This window comes from Gymnoscopelus microlampas (genome assembly GCF_963454915.1).
Source record: "Gymnoscopelus microlampas genome assembly, chromosome: 18".
NCBI classification, from domain to species: Eukaryota; Metazoa; Chordata; class Actinopteri; order Myctophiformes; family Myctophidae; genus Gymnoscopelus; species Gymnoscopelus microlampas.
In genome coordinates, this window is record NC_139955.1 from 43,822,071 (window position 1) to 43,847,439 (window position 25,369).

The 25,369-nt window shown below is 42.6% G+C and overlaps 3 protein-coding genes across 3 annotated transcripts in view; all 3 read left to right on the plus strand.

The window, feature by feature from the left end:
• Positions 1-12,450, plus strand: part of LOC311033776 (cyclic nucleotide-gated cation channel-like) — a 28,476-nt gene extending 16,026 nt beyond the window's left edge. The window contains exons 7-13 of the mRNA XM_084041426.1: positions 1,207-1,268; positions 2,236-2,363; positions 4,181-4,459; positions 5,862-5,960; positions 8,990-9,220; positions 10,689-10,835; positions 11,496-12,450. Of these exons, the coding sequence (XP_083897552.1) occupies positions 1,207-1,268; positions 2,236-2,363; positions 4,181-4,459; positions 5,862-5,960; positions 8,990-9,220; positions 10,689-10,835; positions 11,496-11,678 (1,129 nt within the window). The 3' untranslated portion in view covers positions 11,679-12,450. The remainder of the gene's footprint in view (positions 1-1,206; positions 1,269-2,235; positions 2,364-4,180; positions 4,460-5,861; positions 5,961-8,989; positions 9,221-10,688; positions 10,836-11,495) is intronic.
• A 1,268-nt stretch (positions 12,451-13,718) lies between these two features.
• Positions 13,719-15,293, plus strand: LOC311033443 (platelet-activating factor acetylhydrolase-like; the record flags this gene model as incomplete). The annotated part of the gene is made up of 1 exon (XM_084040954.1): positions 13,719-15,293. The coding sequence occupies one exon, from the start codon at positions 13,719-13,721 to the stop codon at positions 15,291-15,293; it is 1,575 nt and encodes a 524-aa protein (XP_083897080.1).
• Positions 15,294-20,673: 5,380 nt separating this feature from the next.
• On the plus strand, positions 20,674-24,125 carry LOC311033788 (uncharacterized protein; the record flags this gene model as incomplete). Its single annotated transcript, XM_084041444.1, has 5 exons — positions 20,674-20,739; positions 21,070-21,189; positions 22,365-22,467; positions 22,646-22,719; positions 24,025-24,125. 5 exons carry the CDS (start codon positions 20,674-20,676, stop codon positions 24,031-24,033), a joined length of 372 nt encoding a protein of 123 aa, XP_083897570.1. The 3' UTR covers positions 24,034-24,125.
• Between the last annotated feature and the right edge of the window lie 1,244 nt (positions 24,126-25,369).

A 25,369-nucleotide genomic window follows, 5' to 3' on the forward strand; every position in this document is an offset into this window, starting at 1 on the left:
AGGGACCCCCTAGGGGGTCCTCAGAGTTACTACAGGGGGTCCGCTAAATCTTTATGTGATATGATTTTTCTTTTTACCATAACCACTCGAAACCTAGCATCCCTTTTCTGAGGAGAACTTTAGCCAAAAATAGCAGATCTACAAGCTCACAACGCCTCGCGCTGCGAGGCGTTGTGGGCTTGTAGATCGGCCATTTTTGGCAAAGAGGTATAGGTGTAGAGGGAAAAAAGAGCAGACCAAGAAAAACAAAAAAAAGTATAATTTACTTGAGCACCTGCCCCTCAAAATGTCTGTGCACACCACTGCTGGTTTCCGTTTAGTAGACGTGATAAAAGACACTATAATCTACTCCTTTGATCAGTTTATATCAATCGTGCGTTATTGGTTTCTACAGTGATCCAGCATTATCAGTAGCTGAATGATCGAGGAAGGGGAGCGCTTGATTTCCTTACTAGCCCTGGCCGTGCGGGGCTTCTAAGGCTACAACGCCCGTGTAGGATGGCGAGTGACTGAGGGGCTTTGGGCGGGGCTTGTTAGGAAAACAAGCGATCCCCATCCCTCGCGAACCATCGGTGCGGGATTTTCAGCTACAAGGCTACAGTAAATAGCTAGGCTAGCAGTTTACACAGTAATTTCACAAATCTGGCTTTACAAAAATATGAATTTCTATTGAATATCTTAATTGGGACGTGTCTATGATTTTCATGTTGCCATATTTGTAACCATTTTAGAAAAGTGATTAGCCACGTTCAATTTACCTCTTTGCCCCTCAACCATTATAAAATACTCGGTAAACTGCAACCTCTATTGGCTTATTGCTTTATTTAACCACTTAGAAACCTCTACTGACCTGAATTGCCAATCTACAAGCTCAAAACGGGTTGTTTTGAGCTTGAAGATCCTGTATATTTGGCTCACTTTCCCACCAGAATATAGGGATGCTGGGATTCGAGTGCGGTTAAATGCTGGATATTCAAATAATGTTAATATTACTCTAGAAGGAGAGGCAATACAGTGGTAGATCCAGCAGCTTCCTCCACTCGTGATGTCACCACTGTGCAGTTCCATTCTTGTCTAATCTTAAGTAGCCTAATTTCCATATAATTATTATATGAACAAATACACTGATATTGTTGTGTAGATATTGACTGACATGTAAATTGTTGTGAAAGAAGTTGTCCCTTCTCTGTTGCTCTACCTCTTCAGCTTCTCTAAAGTCCTGGGACTGGGTTCTGATACCTGGGTCTACCCCAACACCTCTGATCCAGGTTATTAAGAGTTTATTTAAATACATCAATTTTTTTTTTACAAATTAGTTTTGTTTTGCGGTTTTTGTTTTAAATGAGCTTGTAGATCTGCTATTTTTGAAAAATCTTCATTTTTAAAAAATCCTTGAATATGTTTTTTAAAGTGAACATTTGTACAATACATCTTGAGATGGGGCTCCGAAGCCAAACACATATCTAAAAATGTTTTCTAAATCCTAACAGTATGTTGCTATATCAGTGGTGCTCCAACGTTTCCCATGTCAAGAGAACCCCCGAAATGATATGTAATGTAATGTATTTGGCCGCGGACCCCCATCTCAAAATATGTTGTTCCAGGGACCCCCCAGAAGCACTGATTGGAGTAAAAAACATTCACGTTAACCCATTAAGACCTGGAACTGTGTCATTTTTAGATTTGAGCTAAAAAGCATTATTTTACACTTTGGGCTATTCAAAAATAGCAGATCTACAAGCTCATAGCGCGGCAAGCTTATAGATCTGCTATTTTCGGAAAATCGTGAAAATGTGTGCAAATCTTTGAGTATATATATTTTTAAAGCGAACATTTTTAACTCAAATCTTTGCTTCTGGGGGTCCCTGGAACAAAATATTTTGATGGGGGTCCGCGGCCAAATACATACCATTTTGGGGGTCCTTGACATGACAAAAATTGAGCACCACTGATATAGAAACATACGTTTTTCAGAATACTGTTGAGATTTAGGAGACTACAGGTTTAGGGCTTCAGGTCTCAATGGGTTAAAACTATATATATATATATATATATATATATATATATATATATATATATATATTAAAAGATTTGCATAAATTCAACCAATTGCAGATCTACGAGCTTATGTGCCGCGCAACGAGCTTGTATGTCTGCTGTTTTTGAAATCTTAGAATGACACAGATAGGTTCCCGGTCGTCTTAATGGATTGATCCCCTCCCTGCTCCCCTCCAGAGTTTGGATCTCTCACCAGGAGTTACATCTACTGCCTGTACTGGTCCACGCTGACCCTCACCACCATCGGGGAGACGCCGCCGCCGGTCCGGGACGAAGAGTATCTCTTCTTGGTCTTTGACTTTCTGGTAAGTTCTCAGCGGTGGAAAAAGGCGCGTTGTGAGCTTGTAGATCGGCTATTTTCAAATAGCCTATGTATAAAATAGGGCTAAAGTGGTTAATGTGTCTTTTATAATATGATAATATATTTCTGCAAAGTAACTAAAGTTTTCAAATAATTGTAGTGGAGTAAAATAACAATATTTGCCTCTGAGATGTAGTGGAGTAGAAGTAAAAGTAAATGAAAATTGGAAACACTCCAGTAAGGTACAAATACCTCAAAACTGTACTTAAGTACAGTACTTGAGTAAATGTACTTAGTTACTTTACACCACTGGTAAGTTCTCAGCGATTTCATTGTTTTTCATTGATTGATCGATTGAATTGAATTGAATACTAGTCAGTAGGGGTGTCACGATTCACTTACCTCACGATTCGATTCAAAATCGATTCGTAGGGTGCCGATTCGATTAAAATTGCGATTCTGCGATTAATTGATATTCGATTCGATTCTGCGATTTATTGCCATTTTCTAGGGTGCCGATTCGATTAAAATTGCGATTCTGCGATTAATTGATATTCGATTCTGCGATTTATTGCGATTTTCTACCCCAAATCACTTTTCTTTAATTATACTAGAACATCTAGTCTTTCTGACATTGATTTCAGACAAAGTGCCAGTGAAAAAGGTACTAACTTATAAAAAAAAATTTAAAAAAAAAAAAAAAAAAAAAAAGTTTTTTTTTTTTTTTTAATAAAAAAATCGATTTTAATATTTTGATTCGATTTTTAAAATCGTGGCATTAAGAATCGCGATTTATTCATGAATCGATTTTTTTTGACAGGCCTACTAGTCAGAAATGTAAACAGCACGTACACACAGTAGCCTACAGTAAGATATTACACTTGGGATAGTTCACCCAAAATTATATTATATGTTTTGGTCCTAAGCCAATAATTTGATGACCAGCGGACCGGCAGGCAGCGGTTCCAGTACGAGACTCAAATTATTGACTTAGGAATGTGACAAAAACAAAAAAATATCCATGAATTCAAGTCTCATGAACTTGTAGATCTGCTACTTTTTTGAAAAATCTTGGTAAACTCAAACTCTCAAAATCTTTGAATATATATTCCTGGAACAAAACATTTTGAGATGGGGCTCCGTGGCCAAATACATATCTAACTAGAAAAAGTGCACAGGTATCCGCCAGGTCAGGTAGGTTATTGTGGGCCAGCAATATTAGGAATTTGCCAATCAGGATGGAATGTTGAAAAATCGGACGGAACCTTCTTGATCACTTGAATATAGAGATAATATGTACCAACGTGAATGTTTGGACAACATTTGTAGGAGTAATATAAAAAATCACACCCTGTGTGAAGAGAGTGGTGCCTTTGATGAGCCCCGTATTGATGTTGTCATCAATGTTTGTTTATTGGACATACACCCGGACACACAGACAAAGTCAGATATAGGAGTGGTTGGCACCACTCAAAAAAAGGTTTCGAAAAATTCTGCCTCCTGGTGATGCTATAATAGGGCAATGTTAAAGGGGTAGCATATAATAGGACAATGTTAAAAGGGTGGCATTTGTTCCTCAGCGTAGTGCGAATGTGCGTGCAAAGTTTCACAGCAATCGGACCCTGCGTTCATGATTTGCGGCATTTTGTTCAGAACAGGCCACTACTCCAAACTTTAGATGTCAATCTTAGCCAATCAGAATGGAATATGAAAAATCAAACAGATCAGTCTTGATCACGTGACTATAGCGATCATGTGTACCGATTTGCGTGAAATCGACGATACCACAAGAATCACAAATTGCATTGCATATCTTTTTAGATTGGAGTTCTGATCTTTGCCTCCATTGTGGGCAACGTGGGCGCCATGATCTCCAACATGAACGCCACCAGAGCCAACTTCCAGAGCCGCGTGGACGCGCTCAAACACTACATGCACTTCCGCCGCGTCAGCAAGGAGCTGGAGCAGCGCGTCATTCGCTGGTTCGACTACCTCTGGACAAACCAGAAGATCGTGGACGAGCAGGAGGTGCTGAAGAGTCTGCCCAATAAGCTGCGAGCGGAGATCGCAATTAACGTTCACCTGGAAACACTGAAGAAGGTAAACGATGAATGAATTCATCGGTGGTTCTCGAACCGTTTTTTATTTATTTTATTTATTTAACCCCATTCGGTCCAGGAACGCATCTGTGTCATTTTAGATCTCTTTGGCTATTCAAAAATAACAGATCTACAAGCTCATAGGGCGGTACTCGGTGCCGAGCTTGTAGATCTGCAATTTTTTTTCCCAAATCTTGAAAATGTGTGCAAATCTTTGAATATGTATATTTTTAAAGGAACATTTGTAAATCTTTGCGTCTGGAGATTCTACAAATGTCTTCTAAATCCTAGCAGGTTTTTGAAAAAAACATGCTACTATAACCAGTATTTCTCAACCTTTTGCATGTCAAGGACCCCCAAAAGTATATGTATTTGGCCGTGGACCTTTATCAAAATATTGTGTTCCAGGGACCCCACCAGAAGATTTGAGTTAAACATGTTGTTTTAAAGAATATATGTATTCAAAGATTTCACAGTTTTTCAAAAATATCAGATCTACAAACTCGAAGCACGGCACTCGGTGCCGCGCTATGAGCTTGCAGATCTGCTATTTTTGAATAGCCAGTATAGAATAACGGTTGTAGCTAAAAATCTAAAGTGACACAAGATGCGTCCCCGGATTGAATGGATTAATGGACCCCCCCCCCCCCCCCCATAACTCTGAAAGTTATGGGTGGGGTCTTCATATAATTGGTCCTCACTAATGCTCATTATAAGATGTCTGTCTACGCACTCTCTGTTTCAGAGGAGGGCTGTGGACAGTTTAGAAACCTCCCTACCAGTGACATCATCGACTTTCAAACGTTTGTCTTTTTTACCCTCTTTTTGAGTGGTGCCAACCACTCCTACATTTGACTTTGTCCGTGTGTCCGTATGTCCGTCCGTCCGTCCGTATGTCCGTCCGTCCGTATGTCCGTCCGTATGTTTGAGCACGGCTGATTGGTCAAGCTTCACGTGACACGTGACAATATGTATTGTTGCTGATTGCAACACAAGGATGCAACCAGTTACACTTTCAAAGGCACCACTCTCTTCACACTGGGTGTGATTTTTCTTTTTATGAATGTAATAACAGCAGCTTCTATTTCAGCGTGCTAGCGCTCCAGGAAGAAGAAAGGCTGTAATTTCTATTAGCTTGGAATCCCCATCGATGATGTCACTGGTAGGCATGTTTCTGAACTGTCCACAACATGCAGCTGCCCTCCTCTGAGACACAGAGTAGACAAAAATGTTATAATATGAACATTATTAGTGATGAAATGATATGAAAATGGCCAGCCATTTTAAGTACTACTGTGTGTGTGTGTGTGTGTGTGTGTGTGTGTGTGTGTGTGTGTGTGTGTGTGTGTGTGTGTGTGTGTGTGTGTGTGTGTGTGTGTGTGTGTGTGTGTGTGTGTGTGTAGGTGCATATTTTCCAGGATTGTGAGGCAGGTCTGCTAGTAGAACTGGTGTTGAAACTCAGACCCCAGGTCTTCAGTCCTGGAGACTACATCTGTAGAAAGGTATGTATGCATTATTATTAACCCGTTGAGACCTGAAGCCGATTCTACATTACACACTCCTAAATCCCAACAGTTTTCTGAAAAACGTATGTTTCTATATCAGTGGTGCTCAATCTTTTTCATGTCAAGGACCCCCAAAATTATATGTATTTGGCCGCAGACCCCCATCAAAATATTTTGTTCCAGGGACCCCCCAGAAGCAAAGATTTGAGTTAAAAATGTTCGCTTTAAAAATATATATATTCAAAGATTTGCACACATTTTCACGAATTTTCAAAAATAGCAGATCTACAAGCTCGTAGCGCGGCACTCGGTGCCGCGCTATGAGCTTGTATATCTGCTATTTTTGAATAGCCCAAAGTGTAAAATAATGCTTTTTAGCTCAAATCTAAAAATGACACAGTCTTGGGTTAATACTCAGACCCCAGGTCTTCAGTCCTGGAGAATATCTGTAGAAAGGTCTACATTGTTATTATTATTATCATTATTTATTATTATTATTATTAACCTTATTACTCTTATTAAATGGTAAATTGACTGCATTTATATATCACTTTTCTCCAAAGCGCTTCACAATATACTTCACATTCACCTGTTCACATACAGACGGCGGAGGAAACCATGCAAGGCACCAACCTGCGCCTCGGTAGCAGTTAGGGGTTCAGTTCAGTGTCTTGCTCAAGCACACTTCGACACAAAGTCCGGGTTCGAACTTCAAACCTTCCGTTTCCCAAGCTGCCGCTTTACCTCCTCTGCTAAAGCTGGGGAACAATAGATATACATGCACTATATTATAATTATGGACTGAGTTATACACACACACACACACACACACACACACACACACACACACACACACACACACACAAACACACACACACACACACACACACACACACACACACACACACACACACACACACACACACACACACACACACACACACACACACACACACACACACACATTAAACGCTCCTTTACTGGAAAAGGGCAAGGTTTCAGCTCAATCAGAGCCCCTTAAAAAAAAAAAAAAGATGAGAGAAGCTGGATGGAACGCTTGCTGGTTGGTTGTAGAAAACGAATCAGGTGTGTCAAAATTCTTTATCTCCACCTCCATCTTTTCCCCAGCTAATTAGAATTTCCATTCTAGCATTTCCATTAAATGGAAATGAGGAGGCGTGGTTTGAAAACAGCAGTCAAATGAGAGTGTAGCGTTCCCATCTAATGGGGGATTTAGAAAAAAGCTGAAACGTGATTGCACGTTCGGTATCCAGACTATTGCTCTCCCGGCACTGCTACTGCCGCCCCTTATTCTTTCTTTCTTTCTTTCTTTTCCTTTATTTATTCAGGGAAGCCCATTGAGAGCAAGCTCTCTTTTTCAAGGACGCCCTGATAACAACATATAAAATACATACATAATGGGAAACAATAACAAACATTTGAATCACATTACAATGTCACAGATGCAAATAAACAGTGTTACTTGAAACGGGTGCAGTCACTATGTAGTGTGTCCTCAAGAAGCACCCTGAATGTCTCTATTGAGACCAATCGCACCAGTTCCAGAGAGTCCTGAAGTTTGTTCCATTTGTGTGGAGCATAATACATGATTCACTGCTCTTACGTGGACTGGTATATCTAAAGTATGTTTGTGAACGTGTTGAATGTCCAGTAACTTTTGGTTCCAAAAGCGAGGATAGGTATAAAGGAGGTTTACCACACAAGGCCTTATGAATAAATAAAATACAATGTTGCTCTCTACGAACTGCGAGAGCCAACCCACTTTATCATATAAAATACAGTGATGGGTGAGATAATCATCGCCAGTAATAACACGCAAAGCACTGTGGTAGACTGCTTCCAGAGGCTTCAGTGTGGATAGTGAAGCATACATATACAGTATATCCCCATAGTCATGTGGTAAAGTGCATTAATCTGTGGGACTATTTGCCCTTGTTTAAGGAGAATTAAAGAGTCCAGGCATTCCTTCTCCTCAGTTGATTTTATTAAGGAGAGAAGAGAATTACTTACATGGTTACACAGGTCAGGACCTGGCAGTTTTCAGGAGAAAAAGAGAAAGAACTTGGATATTTATACTCAGTGTGTGTGTACATGCATGCTGTTTTCTATAGGCTTGTGCACAAGGTGTATGTGTTCTGATCCAGATACCTAACTGTGTGTGTGTGGGCATGTATGGATGTACTTCAGTGTGCACGAGGTGTGTGTGTTACAAGTGCTGAGACTATGTGTGTAAATGTGTATGTGCTAAACTAAGTAGTTTGGTGTGTGTAAGTCCATTAGGTGCGTCAGGTAAATCAATAGTGATCAGCTAAGGTCAGATGACCCCTGGATACTGGACATCTGGACCTCCTAAAAGAATGGGCCATTATCTCCTAATGCATAGGTTTAGGGTTTCTGTAACTAATCCGGAATATCTCCCAGACCAGCGGGTACCAGTTTAAGGTTGACCAGAGTAATCAATGGACTGTATTTATCAGGCCTTCAATAGTTATATCCATAGTTATATTGTAATGTGAGTGCATTACAATATAGGTACTGGTATATTAACGTATAATGATATATAATATTATGTATGGATACATGTATGTAAGTACAAGGACTACGTGCTGTTTAAATGACTGTTCCTCATTAACCATCAGAGATTTTCTGTGTGTGACATCCTGCGGGGGATGAGTGTCTCTCTGTTCTTTGTGTGGTTCAAATCAGGCCATGTGAGTCCTTATGTGTGTTCATCTCAGATATTTCTAGACTATATGCTTATTCTAAGATACTACAGTCAAATACAGACATTATTACAGATTGAACAATAGTCTTTCTGCTGGTAAAAGAAAAACAGGACCTGTTTCTGTAAAGGAAGCCAATTTGTCCTCTTAATTTTTTGATTAGGTTCTCCACATGAACCTTAAATGAGAATTTGTCATCTAACCAAATGCCCAGGTATTTATAAGATGTGACCAGTGTGATAAAACTATAATAACGTTGTCCTCCCTTCGTCTCGCCACCAGGGGGACGTGGGCAAGGAGATGTACATCATCAAAGATGGCCGCCTGGCGGTGGTGGGCGAGGACGGCGTCGGCCAGCTGGCCGTGCTGACCGGCGGCAGCTGCTTCGGCGAGATCAGCATCCTGAACATCAGCGGCAGCAAGATGGGCAACCGCCGCACGGCCAACATCCGTAGCGTCGGCTACTCTGACCTCTTCTGTCTCTCCAAACAAGACCTGATGGACGCACTGCAGGTACAGTGTTGATTTTAAGACAACATTTTGATTTAGTTTTAGTCATATTTTAGTCATCTGAAATGTTTTAGTTTTGAGTCTAGTTTTAGTCGACTAAATATCATAAGATTTTAGTCAACTAAATCTACAGTTGATTTAGACGACTAAAATGTATTTTGGTGGTGCCTCGTCGCAATGGCTGATTTTACACTTGGTTGCATGCTGAAAATAGCAGATCTACAAGCTCGCAACGCGTCGCAGCGCGACGTGTTGTGCGCTTGTAGATCTGCTATTTTCAGAGTGCAACACCCGAGCGCAACCAAGCATGAAATGACTTGTCTCTTAGTTCTATAGTTCTATAGTCTCTTAGTTCTATATTTTATTTATACATTTAGCCTATATGGGGAGTTGCGTCTTGACCCATGGAATCTAGGGAAAAAAAGATTTTTATTTTACGACCTCTACGGTTCAAGAGTTATAGGCCAAAACGTAAAGGGGGCTTTTATAGCGCCACCATGAGGCCGACTGGTGTAATCATTTTTTAAATCATTTTGCACTAAATTTATGAACCTCCCCTCCAAGTCTTGTAACTCTAGCCCTTACAGTTTCTGAGAAAGAAAATACTTGAAATCGAGTTTTTTCATTTTCCCATTAAAGTGGATGGGGAAATTTAATGCACTAATAAATTAATATCAATTAAACTATGCAACCAATCTCTTAGCAAAATACAAGCGCACGATTCCCGGTCAAGCCGGTGATAAAAACTGTCGGAGGAGTATCGGTTTGAAATAAAGTTTATCTTGAAGATAGTGGAATAAAGTGGGGTTGCCCTGTTAGGGCAACCACACTAACTAAATGCCACAGGGAGGAGGCCGGGGAGGTGGAGGTAATTAGAAAACAAACAGCTGTACACCAGCTGAGACAGCGAAGCACGTAGAATGGACAGAGAACAGAGGCTGCTTAAATAACCGCTGAGGGAATGAGGGTGTGAGTGAGTTTGCGCGTAGCGAATGGGAATTGCGTGAGGATGAACGTACTGACTTGTGGGAGTACGAATGAATTAGCTTGTTAGCGAATGAAAGGGCGGGGGGGGGGGGGGGGGCGGGGGTCCGGGGAGTGTGAACGTAGCATAACCTCCTGCCTTCTGTGTCTACATGAACTATCGCTTTGCTGTATTCCACCGTACAGATTGGACAACGTTATATTCAATTCATTAAAAAAAGTTACATAGCGCCACTTTAAGTAAAATGTTTTAATACCTGTACGTTTACTTGAGTGTTGGTATTTTATTGGTTACGTATGACTTTCACTCTACAACATTTCAAAAACGTGCATTATGAGTTAAATACTTAAGCCCTATTTCAAATGAAAATAGCAGATCTACAAGCAGCGATCTTGTAGATTGGCTAGTCGTCGCTGTTTCTGAAATCTGATTTGAGTCATTACGTTTTCATTAAGTTTTCTTTTATTATGGTCCGCTTACCGGCAGGAGTTTCCACATGCCAGAGCACAGCTGGAGCAGAGGGGGCGGGACATCCTGCGGAAGGAGGGGCTTCTGGAGGAAGTGGGCGTGTCGGCAGGGGAGGAGCTCGAAGAGAAGGTGGAGAGGTTGGAATCCTGCCTGGATCGTCTGCAGGTTACTGTTAATAATAATAATAATAATAATAATAATAATAATAATCCTATAAATTCACAAAATCTCTGCATGTGAATGAGTGAATGTCCTCCGCGTATCAGCTGTCGAAAGATAAATCCACAAAATCAATTGATTTTATTTTACTGGCTCTATAAAGAACCCTTAAGCTCTTAAACCCAATATACTTCATCGACCGGTTTCTCCTAGTGATTATCCTCTAGTTTAGTGTGAGCGTCCCGATTTGCTCATAGGGCGGTCGGGCGGCCGAGTGGAACGACACGGAAGTCGCGCACGACCAATAGAAAGACGGTCTGAAGGGAACCACCGGTTTGACCACCGTCAAACGTTTGACGCTTGTCTCATCCGGTCCCATGCGTTGCTGTCGGGCAGAAACCTCTTATCTCCATATTTTAACTTTTTGTGTTTTTTCCGTAAATGAACGCCCTACTTGATCATACTACAGCGTCACACAACATTTAGCTTGTTGATCTGCAACTTTTGCTTCTTTTGAATTTGAATCCTGAAAAGTCTGTTTTGGACATTATGACGATATGTTATGCCCTGCATTAAGACTGTGTTCTCTTGGCGTTTTACATTGATAATTATGATTAATGAATACTGAACAGTGATTAATAATAATGATCATTTATTTCCCATCAGACTTGTGTGGCCCGTCTGCAAAGTGAGTTCAACTCCTCCCAGCTACGACTGAAGCAACGAATCACAACCCTGGAACGCAGCGTCACCATGGCGACGACCACGGGCAGTGGCTTCCTGTCGGACGTGGACGGCGACGAGAGCATCTGCGACACCGCCCACAGTGAGGTCAACATCAGACTGTGACTCCGCCCACAGCGAGGTAAACATCAGACTGTGACTCCGCCCACAGCGAGGTCAACATCAGACTGTGACCCAAGGCAAAAAAAAAGAAAGACATTCCATCTCCGGTTTACTTCCCGTATCTGGGTGAAGTAGGCAGCCGTCTTTTCAGGAGACCGGAAGAGTGAACGCGAACACAGCTTCTGAACCCTTCTCTCGCCCCATGGTCGCTGAACTAAATATTGGACCCAATGGTCACAAGTCACACAATATTCCTAAGATTTTCATACCAGAGAGTAGAGCGTCTCCATGTATTCGGGTGATTGTATTCAGCGGCTTCTCTGACTGGCCAATCCTAACCGCTGGCGAATTCGTGGATTGCCGGTGTGTCAGGTCATGTTTGTACTGTATTAGCGCGTAAAGCAGACTTGTGGCTGTTACAATTCCAAACATGACCCGCTTTAATTACTTCAGTCTATATTAGTAGCTTAATGACTAGTATTAAAAGTCTTTTTTTATGACCAATGTATATTTATTTAAGGTCATAAAGTTAACATTAGTATAACTAAATGCATTTGAAATTACATTTAAAAAACACTTTTCAGGATAAAAAAAAAAAATCAGGATTCCAATAAATAAAATAGCAGATCTAGGGCGTTAATTTACAAAAAAAAATAAAAAGTAAAAAATGGACATAGGAGGTTTCGGCCCAACAGCGATCGATGCGTTGCTTCTGTGATCGAAAAAGGTTTCAAAACCATTAGAGGCTGTGTACAGTAAGTGCTATGTGTTAAAATAAGTGTTATTAAATAGCTCTACGTTCCGATGTTGTGTTTGTTCAGTAACATCGGTCTTCCCTTAATTCTCTCTAGTTCTTTAGTAAACAGAGAATCACATTTCAGGTCGGGATTTCAGTTTTATCCAATCAAGGGAGAGGACTCATACAGGATACGCAAGTGAAACTGGAAGTGATAAAAGCGGCACTATGTCAACCACGTATATAGCATATTATATCCCCAAAAAATATAAAGTTACATGTTTAAGCTATAACAATCATCCTTCCATTAATTAATGCTATAGGGGCTTGACTGTATTAGTATAGCCCGGGAGACAATGAGTTTCATCCTGGCATTTGCCAAGGCACCAAGGCAGAACTGCCAGTCAAAACCAAGACTGGCCAATCACAGCGTGTCCTCGCCGTACATGCTTGCAGAGACTCTTGGGTAATGAAGTCAAAGACGTTGGCTGCCATGTTATTTGTGTCCAAAGTGGCCACCGATACCCCAAAACTACATAGTGCTGCTTTAAAAAAGTAAAATGGAACTGGAACACACAACTGGAATTGATGCTGATAAAATATTTGTGGGGTCATTTCTCATATAATCTATAATTCATATTCCAACCTTAAAATGTATTTTCTGTTCGCGAGATGTTTGTGCTCTGCGTTTGTGGACAACCGGATCTCCGTACAGTATATGGGGGTATTGGTTGGATCGGCGGTAGCGGACAACCGCCTATCCGACCTATCCGCACCATACTCCCTTGTGTTGTCAACGATAAGTTGCCTATTTTTTCACTATTTCACTATTCACTATACAAAAATTACACCCAGTGTGAAGAGAGTGGTGCCTTTGAAAGTGTAACTGGTTGCATCCTTGTGTTGCAATCAGCAACAATATGTTGTCACGTGACACGTGACAACATCACGTGTCACGTGTCACGTGAAGCTTGACCAATCAGCCGTGCTCAAACATACGGACGGACATACGGACGGACATACGGACACACGGACAAAGTCAAATGTAGGAGTGGTTGGCACCACTCAAAAAAATTATTGGACATACAAGGTTTCCACTTGACAGCGACAACATTTTGACCAATCTCAGAGCTAATCCAAAAGCACCATATATGGTGAGGCATACAATTACGTCATCATTAAGTCGTGACGAGTCAGACGTGTAGCATGCATCTATCTGTATATGTCCAGTGAGGCAGTCTGTGTTTAGTTACTACTCCTTTGTGACTCAAGACACATTTAAACCACATGTCTATGGATCCTTAGCAATGGGGAACTCCTTCAGTAACCAACTAGAGATCCCACAAGGAAAAGGACCCTACGTGGTAGGATGCACCGACCTCATGATGGACCACACCGTAGAGGGAACCTTCTTTCGCCTCTACTACCCTTGCCAGGAGGTCGAGAACGCCTTAAAGCCCGACTGGATCCCATGCAAGGAATACTTCAACGGTCTGGCGGACTACATGAAGATCAACAGAACACTCAGTGAAAGCATTTTCAACTATTTCTTTGGCTCGTTTAAGATCCCGGCGTACCTGGACGGTCCGTTCAAGAAGGACGGGAAATACCCCGTAGTTGTCTTCTCCCATGGCCTGGGAGCGTTCAGGACTTTGTATTCGGCGATATGCACAGAGCTGGCTTCTCGTGGATTTGTCGTGGCGTCGGTGGAACACAGAGACGGGTCTGCCTCTGCCACGTATCATTACCGAGAGAAAACGGAGTCCGAGACAGAGGGAGAAACGGCTTCTTCCGCTTCGCGCAACCTGGTGGAGGAGTGGATGTACTACAGAACACTTCTGACTGGAGAGCATGTGTCCTCACTCTTAAATGAACAAGTGAAACAGAGGGCAGATGAATGCATTCGTGCTTTGAATAAGCTCTTTGAAATAAACTCAGGGGCCGCGGTGCAAAACGCCCTGCAAACGCAGTTTGACTGGACCACGCTGGAGAACTCCATGGACCTGTGCAGGGCGGTGGCCATGGGCCATTCCTTTGGGGGAGCAACGGTGATCGAAGCGCTCTGCAAAGAAGCAAACTTTAAGTGTGGCATCGCCCTGGATGCCTGGATGGCACCTCTGGAGGAGAAGATATTTCCCCTGGTGAAGCAGCCCATCTTCTTCATCAACTCGGAGAACTTCCAGTGGGCGGAGAACATCGCTCGCATGAAGAAGCTGGAGTCGGAGGAGTCCGTCCAGAGGAAAATGATCACCATCAGAGGCACGGTTCACCAGAGCTTCCCCGACTTCACCTTCCTCACAGGAGACTGGATCGGCAAGCTGATGAAACTGAAGGGAGCGACTGACCCGGAGCTCGCCATGGACCTCTGCAACAGAGCGTCGTTGGCCTTTCTACAAAGGCATCTTGGAATGGAGAAGGATTTCAACCAGTGGGACCCACTGATTGATGGAAAGGATGACAACCTCATTCCGGGAACTAATGTTAATATCGCACCGACTCATGGAAAAGAGGACAGGCTCATTCTAGGAACCAAAATTACTATACCACCAATTGATGGGAAAGAGGAAAACCTCATACCAGGAACCAATGCTGATATCGGACTGATGGATGTTAAAGACGACAACAACCTTATACCAAGAACCGACGCTGATATCCCACTGATTGATGGAAAAGATGTCAGCCTCATTCCACGAACCGACGCTGATATCCCACGGATTGGAGGGAAAGATGACAACGTATTTAAAGCAACCAACGTTAACATCCCCCTGACTGATGGAAAAGATGCCAACCTCATTAAAGGAACCAACGTTAATATCCCACTGACTGATGGAAAAGACGACAACCTCATTCCAGGTAACAATGTTGATATCGCGGCCATCTGAGCGATCATTCTGCCTCACATACAGTATAACTAGTGAAACAGTGGTAACAACATGACCTGTGCTTGGCACATGGTTGTATAGTCCAGTTTTATGATCCAGTTGGACAGTCCCCTAAAGGTAGCTCTCCACCGAACAGACTACTACAGTCGAATGAAAGGATTGAGATCAGTCGGTTGGAAGGTGTGAAACGAGTTGCTTGATGTCTTTTTCAACAACAAGCCCGCTGCTATCCTGCGGTCTAAAGCTTGGTCGGCTTTCAGAGCTTCCCTACAGCTTGCGACCCGACGCGACAGTGTACTCACCGCCCGTTCAACAGCAGATTTTCGGCAACAGATGCTTTCCAACACTTGCCGTCGGTCGGTGCGGTGGAGAGCTACCTTTAAAACGTCAAGCCAAGCAGACAACGATATGTAATAAAGATTAGTATAGGGACTGTTTGGGACTACAGTGAGTTCAGGCAATGGGCAATGGCATCAAGCAAGCCAGTTAGCACTCAACGGTGACTTCAGTTGCAGTGGTGTAAAGTAACTAAGTACATTTACTCAAGTACTGTACTTAAGTACAGTTTTGAGGTATCTTTACTTTACTGGAGTGTTTCCAATTTTCTGTACTTTTACTTCTACTCCACTGCAATTATTTGAAAACTTTAGTTACTAGTTACTTTGTAGATTTGGATTATTATTACAAAACATATACGTTAACCACTTCAGCCCTATATACATTTCGGCCATTTGAAAATAGCCATCTAGCTCACAATGCGTCGCAATGCATTGTGAGCTTGCAGATCTGCTATTTTTGAAAGATTTTATGCATTTTATATAAACTTGTGAAATGGAACATTCTGCGTAAAGAGCGCTTTTACTTTTGGTACTTTTAGTACATTTTGATACCAACACTTTTGTACTTTTACTAAAGTACATTTTTAATTCCAGACTTTTACCTGAGTATTTCTGAATTGAATAAGTATTGATACTTTTACTTAAGCAAGACATGCGAGTACTCTTTCCACCACCGTTCAGTTGTGGAAAAGGCTTTTTTTGGTGGCTCCCAGACAATGCGATGTGAGAGTGCGAGAGAGACTATACCGGACCCGACACCAACTCGGGACTCCTGAGTCGCTGTCCCCCATACCCTGCTGTTCAGCATCAGGGACTTGAGTAGCCCGATTATCAGCCTGAAGCTGCGTGGAGCTTCAGTCCGAAATTGGCTCCAGTGTCTGCGATTACAAGGGGGAGGGGATTCGAATTTCCCTAAACCAATCACAAGAGATCCACGGATCCGCCTAAAGTCATCGCACAGCTTGCTTTAGCAGATATTCACTGATTGGCTTGTCGTTAGACCCACCCCCACCCCCACCTCCGACTCGCTAGGACGGTACGTTTTGTACCGAATAAATCCTATACGTTCACATTTCAACACCGGACCAAGAGAGGCAGTCCACTCAGAGAGTGGGCGGGGTCTATAGTCTGGAACCAGGCTAGGACTTGAGCACTTCAGTGCCGTTAGATTCGCTCATGTTTGTGCCCGTCCGTTGTCATTCATGCCTGGATTTACTGTCCTTTTGGAATAATATGTGTCTTAGACACATATACTGCTGTACCCACCAGCTCCAGGTATACTGTTCCACAGCGAACTCTGGATCTATTGTTATTATTATTATTAATTTCATTTAATTTTTTTATTGTTCCACAGCTAACTCTGGATTTATTATTGTTATTATTATTCTAGTTATTCTTTTACTGTTCCACAGCTAACTCTGGATTTATTATTATTATTTAACATCATTAATTATTATGTCGCTTTTCTAAGTACTCAAACATACTCAAAGTGCTTTACAATGGTTCATTCATTCATACATTGGGAGATGAAGTGTACATCTTCATCTTCCTCCTTCCTTTTTTAGTCGCTACAATTATTTGAAAACTTAAGTTACTAGTTACCTGGAAGATTTTGAATATTATTACGCAACATGCATTAACCACTTCAACCCTATACTTTGGCTATTTGGGTATAGCCGATCTGCAAGCTCACAACGCGTCGCACGCGTTGTGAAATGGGACATAGGCTACTGCATAATGAGTACTTTCTACTTTTGGTACTGTAAGTGTATTTTGATGCCAATACTTTTGTGCTCTTACTCAAGTAAATTTTGAACACCGGACTTTTACTTGTAACAGAGCATTTCTGCATTGTGTTGTTGATACTTTTACTTAAGTAAGGAAAGCACTTCTTTCACCACTGACAGTTACAAACCTGTCCTGCAAGGCAGTGGTTCTCAAACTTTTTCATATGAAGGATCCCCCGAATTGATGTATTTGGCCACGGACCCCAATCTAAAAGGTCTTAAAAAAATGTCTAAATTATTCAAAGTTTCCCAAACATTTTCAATATTTTTCCACAAAAATGCACAAATAGCAGATCTACAAGCTCGCAGTGGCATGAAGTGACGCACTGTGAGCTTGTAGATCTGCTATTTTTGAATAGCCAACATATAAAGGGATAAAATGGTTACATTTATTGTGACGCTATATTAACTAATTTTGCTGGAGACCCCCTGGTACCCCCCCCTTCCCCCCCCTCCTCTAGGACCCCATTTTTGAAATGCTGTGAGGGTCGTTGGGGACCGCTGCAGTACTGTGTGTGTGTGTGTGTGTGTGTGTGTGTGTGTGTGTGTGTGTGTGTGTGTGTGTGTGTGTGTGTGCGACGTTGTGCGCTGCATGCCTCGGTGTTGTTGTCAAGGCAACGAGTAACTTGGTTGTTGGACCAAAGTCCAACAACATGAGTCGACTTGTCGGTCGTTCAGGAAGTGATAAAAGAAAGTGAAGAAGAAGAAGGGCACTGAAGATATATATTGCTGTATTACACAGGTACACCTGTCTGTCTGTTTCTGCGTCTGTCTGTGTGTCTGTCTGTCTGTCTGTCTGTCTGTCTGTCTGTCTGTCTGTCTGTCTGTCTGTCTGTCTGTTTCTGCATCTGTCTGTGTGTGTGTCTGTCAGTCTGTCTGTCTGTCTGTGCGTGTGTGCGTGTGTGTGTGTGTGTGTGTGTGTGTGTGTGTGTGTGTGTGTCTGTCTGTCTGTCTGTCTGTCTGTCTGTCTGTCTGTCTGTCTGTCTGTTTCTGCGTTTGTCTGTCTGTGTGTGTGTGCGTTGTGTGTGTGTGTGTGTGTGTGTGTGTGTGTGTGTGTGTGTGTGTGTGTGTGTGTGTGTGTGTGTGTGTGTGTGTGTGTCTGTCTGTCTGTCTGTCTGTCTGTCTGTCTGTCTGTCTGTCTGTCTGTCTGTCTGTCTGTCTGTCTGTCTGTCTGTCTGTCTGTCTGTCTGTCTGTCTGTCTGTCTGTCTGTCTGTCTGTCTGTTTCTGCGTTTGTCTGTCTGTCTGTCTGTCTGTCTGTCTGTCTGTCTCTCTGTGTGTGTCTGTGTGTGTGTGTGTGTGTGTGTGTGTCTGTGTGTGTGTGTCTGTCTGTCTGTCTGTGTGTGTGTGTGTGTGTGTCTGTCTGTCTGTCTGTCTGTCTGTCTGTCTGTCTGTCTGTGCGTGTCTGTCTGTCTGTGCGTGTCTGTCTGTCTGTCTGTCTGTCTGTCTGTGCGTGTCTGTCTGTCTGTCTGTCTGTCTGTCTGTCTGTCTGTCTGCCTGCCTGTCTGTCTGCCTGTCTGTCTGTCTGTCTGTCTGTCTGTCTGTCTGTCTGTTTCTGCGTCTGTCTGTCTGTCTGTCTGTCTGTCTGTCTGTCTGTTTCTGCGTCTGTCTGTCTGTCTGTCTGTCTGTCTGTCTGTCTGTCTGTCTGTCTGTCTCGTTCTATTCTTCTACTTTTCTTACCCTTTTCTCCCTTTCTGCAGTTGTATCTCTCTGGCTGTATAAGGTGCCTGTCCTCCTCTCCCCTCTTTCTCAGTTTTTTTGTTGTGAGCTTGTAGATCGACTGCTTTGGGGGAAGATATTTACAGACCCATTTTGCCTTAAACATTCTCATATGTTTTTGACTATTGTGAAAAAAAAAAAAACGTTTTTTGAAATAGTTTAAATAGCCGATCTACAAGCTGATAACATGTCGATGTAGATAGACGCAAGACAGGGCCCTTAGTGTAGAGAGTAAACAGGAGGGGTCCTAGTAGAGAGCCCTGCGGGGAACTCCGGACAACAAGGTATTAAGAGTGGTTTAAGTGGTTAATAAATGATGGTCAGGCATGTTGATCCTTGTTGACCTCATTTCACCTGTTTCACACACAGTTCTTTGTATGTCTTGTTTTCGTGTGTTCTTGTACCCTGGACAAGTAATAAAGTACTCATCATAAAAAAGAGAAACATCATGACAGTATGCGTTCAGATATATTCTGTACACCAGTGCTTCTCAAACATTCTCATGCCAGGGACCCCCAAATTGATACCTCCCTCCTCAATTGCTTTTTGCATTGGATTTGTGCCTCCGTGGGAACCCTATAGGACAGTTTTTGGGTTTGTTCCCCAGCTAAACAAGTAAATATATAGCATCAAAATCTGTTCTTTATCCACTTCAACCATACACGTATAGGCTATTTGAAAATAGCCAATACAAGTTCACAACGCATCCTGATGCAAATTTCCATTTTGGCCAAAGGCTATAGCCAGGGACGTGCACAGATAGACTCTAGGTGGTGCTAGAGCACCTGCCCTTTGCCCTCTTGACCAGAAGTGCCCTTTTGAATTTTTTTTACAGCAGTTTACAGCAGGGGTCTTCAACAGGGGTCCGGGACCCCTAGGGGGTCCTCAGAGTTACTACAGGGGGTCCGCCAAATCTTTATGTGATATGATTTTTCTTTTTACCATAACCACTCGAAACCTAGCATCCCTTTTCTGAGGAGAACTTTAGCCAAAAATAGCAGATCTACAAGCCCACAACGCCTCGCGCTGCGAGGCGTTGTGGGCTTGTAGATCGGCTATTTTTGGCAAAGAGGTATAGGTGTAGAGGGAAAAAAAGAGCAGACCAAGTAAACAAAAAAAAGTATAATTTACTTGAGCACCCCTCAAAATGTCTGTGCACGCCACTGGCTATAGCATCAGAATAGGGAGGCCGGGGTTCATGTGTTTAACCCATTTTGGGACGGGAACCCTTTTTTGTAACTATACCTTTCAGGACGGGAACCCCTTTTGGGGTTGTTGTTGCTATGTAGTACAGTATATAGCAACGTATTTGAAGTTCATATTTGAAGTTTTTCAGAAAACTTAGGTTAGGATTTAGAAGACGTTTTTAGAATCGGCCTTAGGTCTAAATGGGTTAAATATACGTGTGTGTGTGTGTGTGTGTGTGTGTGTGTGTGTGTGTGTGTGTGTGTGTGTGTGTGTGTGTGTGTGTGTGTGTGTGTGTGTGTGTGTGTGTGTGTGTGTGTGTGTGTGTGTGTGTGTGTGTGTCTCACACACAGATGGCTTTCGGCAACGTGTTGCTGTGTGTGTTGCTAGCAGGTATACCACCTTCAGTTGCAGCACAGGTAAGTAAGTAAGCCACGCTTTAGAACTACTTGTTTTCATGGCATTCGTAAACTCACTGTCTTAAAATGTTGATGACCTAACAAGTATAGTAATACAGACCTGTGTGTGTGTGTGTGTGTGTGTGTGTGTGTGTGTGTGTGTGTGTGTGTGTGTGTGTGTGTGTGTGTGTGTGTGTGTGTGTGTGTGTGTGTGTGTGTGTGTGTGTGTGTGTGTGTGTGTGTGTGTGTGTGTGTGCATGTGCATGTGCACGTGTGTGTTTTGTGTGTGTGTGTGTGTGTGTGTGTGTGTGTGTGTGTGTGTGTGTGTGTGGGGGTGTTTGTGTGTGGTAGGCTAGCGTCATAGAGAGCCTCCTATTGGCTGCCCAGCAGCGCCCATGGCTGTGGAGTGTCTTTGTCTTCACTGTGGGTCTACCCATCATCCTCTTCATCAGCTTCATGTGGCCTGACATGGTAGTGTGTGTGCGTGTGCGTGTGCGGGCGTGTGCGGGCGTTCACGCCAGAGTGCGCGCGTGTCAGTGTGTGTGTGAAGGGATAATTATTAGTTTCAAAATGTAATATATTTTTATTTCGTTTTGACTTCATGTTATCAATTTCAGTTTTTAAAGCAGGTTTGCTAGTTTAGTTAAGTTTTTATTGTGTGAAAATGTTCAGTTTTAGTCGATGCCCTTCCATCTACATGTGACACGTTTTATTGTATGCAACCATTAAGCTATTAAGCACTTTCTAATAGTTGATCTATAGAGAGGTTGTAGATCCACTATTTTCGCTATTTTTTAGAAATGGGGCTTATTTTTTGCCACCCCCTATTAAAATGAAATTACGACTGTGTGTGTGTGTGTGTGTGTGTGTGTGTGTGTGTGTGTGTGTGTGTGTGTGTGTGTGTGTGTGTGTGTGTGTGTGTGTGTGTGTGTGTGTGTGTGTGTGTGTGTGTGTGTGTGTGTGTGTGTGTGTGTGTGAGTCAGTGTTGATTTTGAGAGCAAATATTGATTTAGTTTTAGTCTTTTGAATAAAATTCCATTTAGTTTTAGTCATATTTTAGTCGTCTGAAATGTTTTAGTTTTTGTCTAGTTTTAGTCGACTAAATATCATATAAGATTATAGTCGACTAAATCTACAGTAGATTTAGTATGTATTTTGCCAGTGCCTTGATGACGTCGTAATGGCTGATTTTACACTTGGTTGCATGCTGAAAATAGCAGATCTCCAATTTCACAACGTGTCGCAGCGTGGCACGTTTTGAGCTTGTAGATCTGCTATTTTCAGAGTGCAACACCCGAGCGCAAATGACTCGTCTTTTAGTTCTACCGGATCTCTTCTCCACTAGTCCCTCACTAAAATTTTAGTCTAGTTCTTATTTGTTGAATTGTCAATATATTTAGTCTCAGTTTTAGTCATCATAGCTATTTATTTATTTTTCGTCAGTAAAAAAAGGTAGTCGACGATTTATTTTCGTCATAGTTTTAGTCAACGAAATCAACACTGTGTGTGTGTGTGTGTGTGTGTGTGTGTGTGTGTGTGTGTGTGTGTGTGTGTGTGTGTGTGTGTGTGTGTGTGTGTGTGTGTGTGTGTGTGTGTGTGTGTGTGTGTGTGTGTGTGTGTGTGTGCGCGTGTGCGTGCGCGCGCAGAGGTTTGGTCCTCCTGATCAGCAGTATTACTATAAGAAGTGTGATGAAGTTCAACCAGACGACCCTGACTCCTCCCCTCACACACTCGCACAGCGAACCAATGGTAATCATTTATTGTTATTATTATTACAGTACGCGTCCATTTAGTTCCATTTGTACACTTTCAGAGTTAAAGTAACACCAAGGATTTTACAGTGTAGAATCGGGTCCCGGTTATTATTATATATTCTTATTCTATTCTATTCTATTCTATTCTATTCTATTCTATTCTATACATGTAGGGAGTGCTAACACAGCCGGGACCAGGAGAAGAGACATCCAAGGCAACCAGAAGAAGTCTGACTTGGACCTGAAGGTGAATATATTAGAGTTATAATATATCTAGAGAACGGACGGGCCCGCCCCCACCAAGCCCCCAGGACATGCTGGCCATTCATAGATACTGCAGCTTAAAACGGCTGGGGCCACTAACAAGAACGAGCGAAAACGGTTTCGACCGATGGGCTCGACCAATGGGCTCGACTCACGAGATTGCGCGCGGGGCTGCTGCGCCAGTGGCGTCAGTTCAGCAATAGCTAAGGTATGGCAAGGTTAGGGTAGCCAACTCCCAGAGATTAAAATAAGGGACACCTAAAAATGTTCGGGGTCAAACCCCCCAAAACCCTCGAAATGCATAGAAAACTATGCATTACACCTATAACACAATTACACAACACAAACACAATGGTCTTACACCTGTATTAGGCTACTATTCATGATTATTATTAATTTGTTTTTCTGGAGCCAAGGTACCTTTCAGCCACGGTACCTTGCCATACCCAATTGACGCCCCTGGGGTGCACCGAGGTGCCGCAAAACGCGTCACAGAGGCCCCAAATAGGCCCCGCCCGTCACATTTCCCAACCCGGAAGAAGCAGTGATTTAGGAGTATGCGCTGGGTGAGCAACTCAATGCAAGTGGATGGGTGGTGGTCCACAGGGCCGTAGGAACGGGGGGGGGGGCGGCGGGGGGGATTCGTCCCCCGTGGGCCGCTCTACAAGCTAATAGCCGATCTACAAGCTCTACAAGCTCACAACGCCTTGTGAGCTTGTAGATCGGCTATTTTTGGCTAAAGTTCTCCTCAGAAAAGGGATGCTATAGGGTTCAAGTGGTTAAGGTAAAAAGAAAAATCATATCACACAAAGATTTGGCGGACCCCCTGTAGTAACTCTGAGGACCCCCTAGGGGTCCCGGACCCCCTGTTGAAGACCTCTGCTCTAGGCCAGTGGATCTCAAAGTGAGTCCAGGGACTGTCATGGTTCCTTGAGAGGGTTCCAAATGGACCCTTACAGGTATGTAACTCAGAGAGTGTACACATGGAACCAAATGGACCCTTACTTATTGTTGGTCAGGCGTCTGGCGCCCCCCCCAGAGTTTGGTGCCCAGGGCTGCAGCCCCGAAAGCCCATGCATTAAGCCAGGCCTATACAGTAAAGACATGCATGGTGTTTATGTGTTTGTTTGTTTTTTACGCGTGTGTGTGTGTGTGTGTGTGTGTGTGTGTGTGTGTGTGTGTGTGTGTGTGTGTGTGTGTGTGTGTGTGTGTGTGTGTGTGTGTGTGTGTGTGTGTGTGTGTGTGTGTGTGTGTGTGTGTGTGTGCGTGTACTTGTTCTTGTTCACAGGTTCAGTGATCAGTTTGATCAGGAAACGAGAAAGAAAGAAGAGGCAACCGTGGCTGCTCTGCTCTAAACACTCCTCAGCATTACAACAACCTGAACCTGCCATAATATACAGTCTACAGTTCACTGGTGCAAAGTTACTAAATACATTCATTCAAGTACTGTATTTAAAGGTAGGGTAAGTGATATATATATATACATTTTTTTTGTTAAAAAGGTTAAAGTACTATATTCTGATAGTAATCATTGCTACAGAGCGTTTGTTGGGTCACATGGGTCTCTCCAGCTCTTTAGTACCAGTGGTTCTCAAACCTTTTCATGTCAAGGACCCCCAAATTGACACTTATTAGCCCGGGGACCCCCATTTCAAAAGATATGCCAGGGCCCCCCCCATAAGAGAAGATTTTTACAGCTCTAGCAGTGATTCTCATTGTAATTTCAAGGACCCCCCAGTTTGACATGCATTAGGGCTACAGACCCCCATTTAATGGCATTTCTATCACTCGGACTGCAATTTATATTGTGAAATCTATGTCAATGTAACTCTGAGAGTGTACAAATGGAACCAAATGGACCCATAAGGGTCCATTTGGTTCCATTTGTACACTCTCAGAGTTACAGACCCATAAGGGTCCATTTGGTGCCTAATCTATCATTTAGCTGGGGACCCCCTGGAACTCCCTCAAGGACCCCTGGGGGTCCCCGGACCCCACTTTGAGAACCAATGCTTTAGTAAACTGAATATAGTGTAGTACATGTTCAGGTAGCTGACAACATTTAAGCCAATCAGGAGAAAGCACTGAAAATGCATTTTCTGTTTGATAAAGAGCTAGAGAGACAAGGAGACTCCTTTTACTGAACAAACACTCTATAGCAATGAGTACTATCAGAATATAGAGCTATTTAACACTTATTTGAACCAAAGTAAATCACTTACCCTACCTTTAAGTAAAAGAGTATTTCCAATTGCCAATACTTTTACTTTTACTACACTGCACTACATCTCAGAGGCAAATGTCATACTTTTACCCCACCACAATTATTTGACAACTTTAGTTACTAGTTATTTTAGATTTAGATTATTATTACAACTCACACATTAACCACTTCAGCTCTGTATGCATGTCGGCCATTTGAAAATAGCCGATCGGTGTGGGCTTGTAGATCGGCTATTTTCAAAAGATTTTATGCATTTGAAAACCTGTGAGACGGGACCTTCTGCATAATGACTATTTTTACTTTTGGCACTTTAAGCATATTTTGATGCCAATACTTTTGTACTTTTACTCAAGTACATTTTAATTCTTAAGTAAAATGATTTAGTACTTTTTCCACGACTGTATCCGTT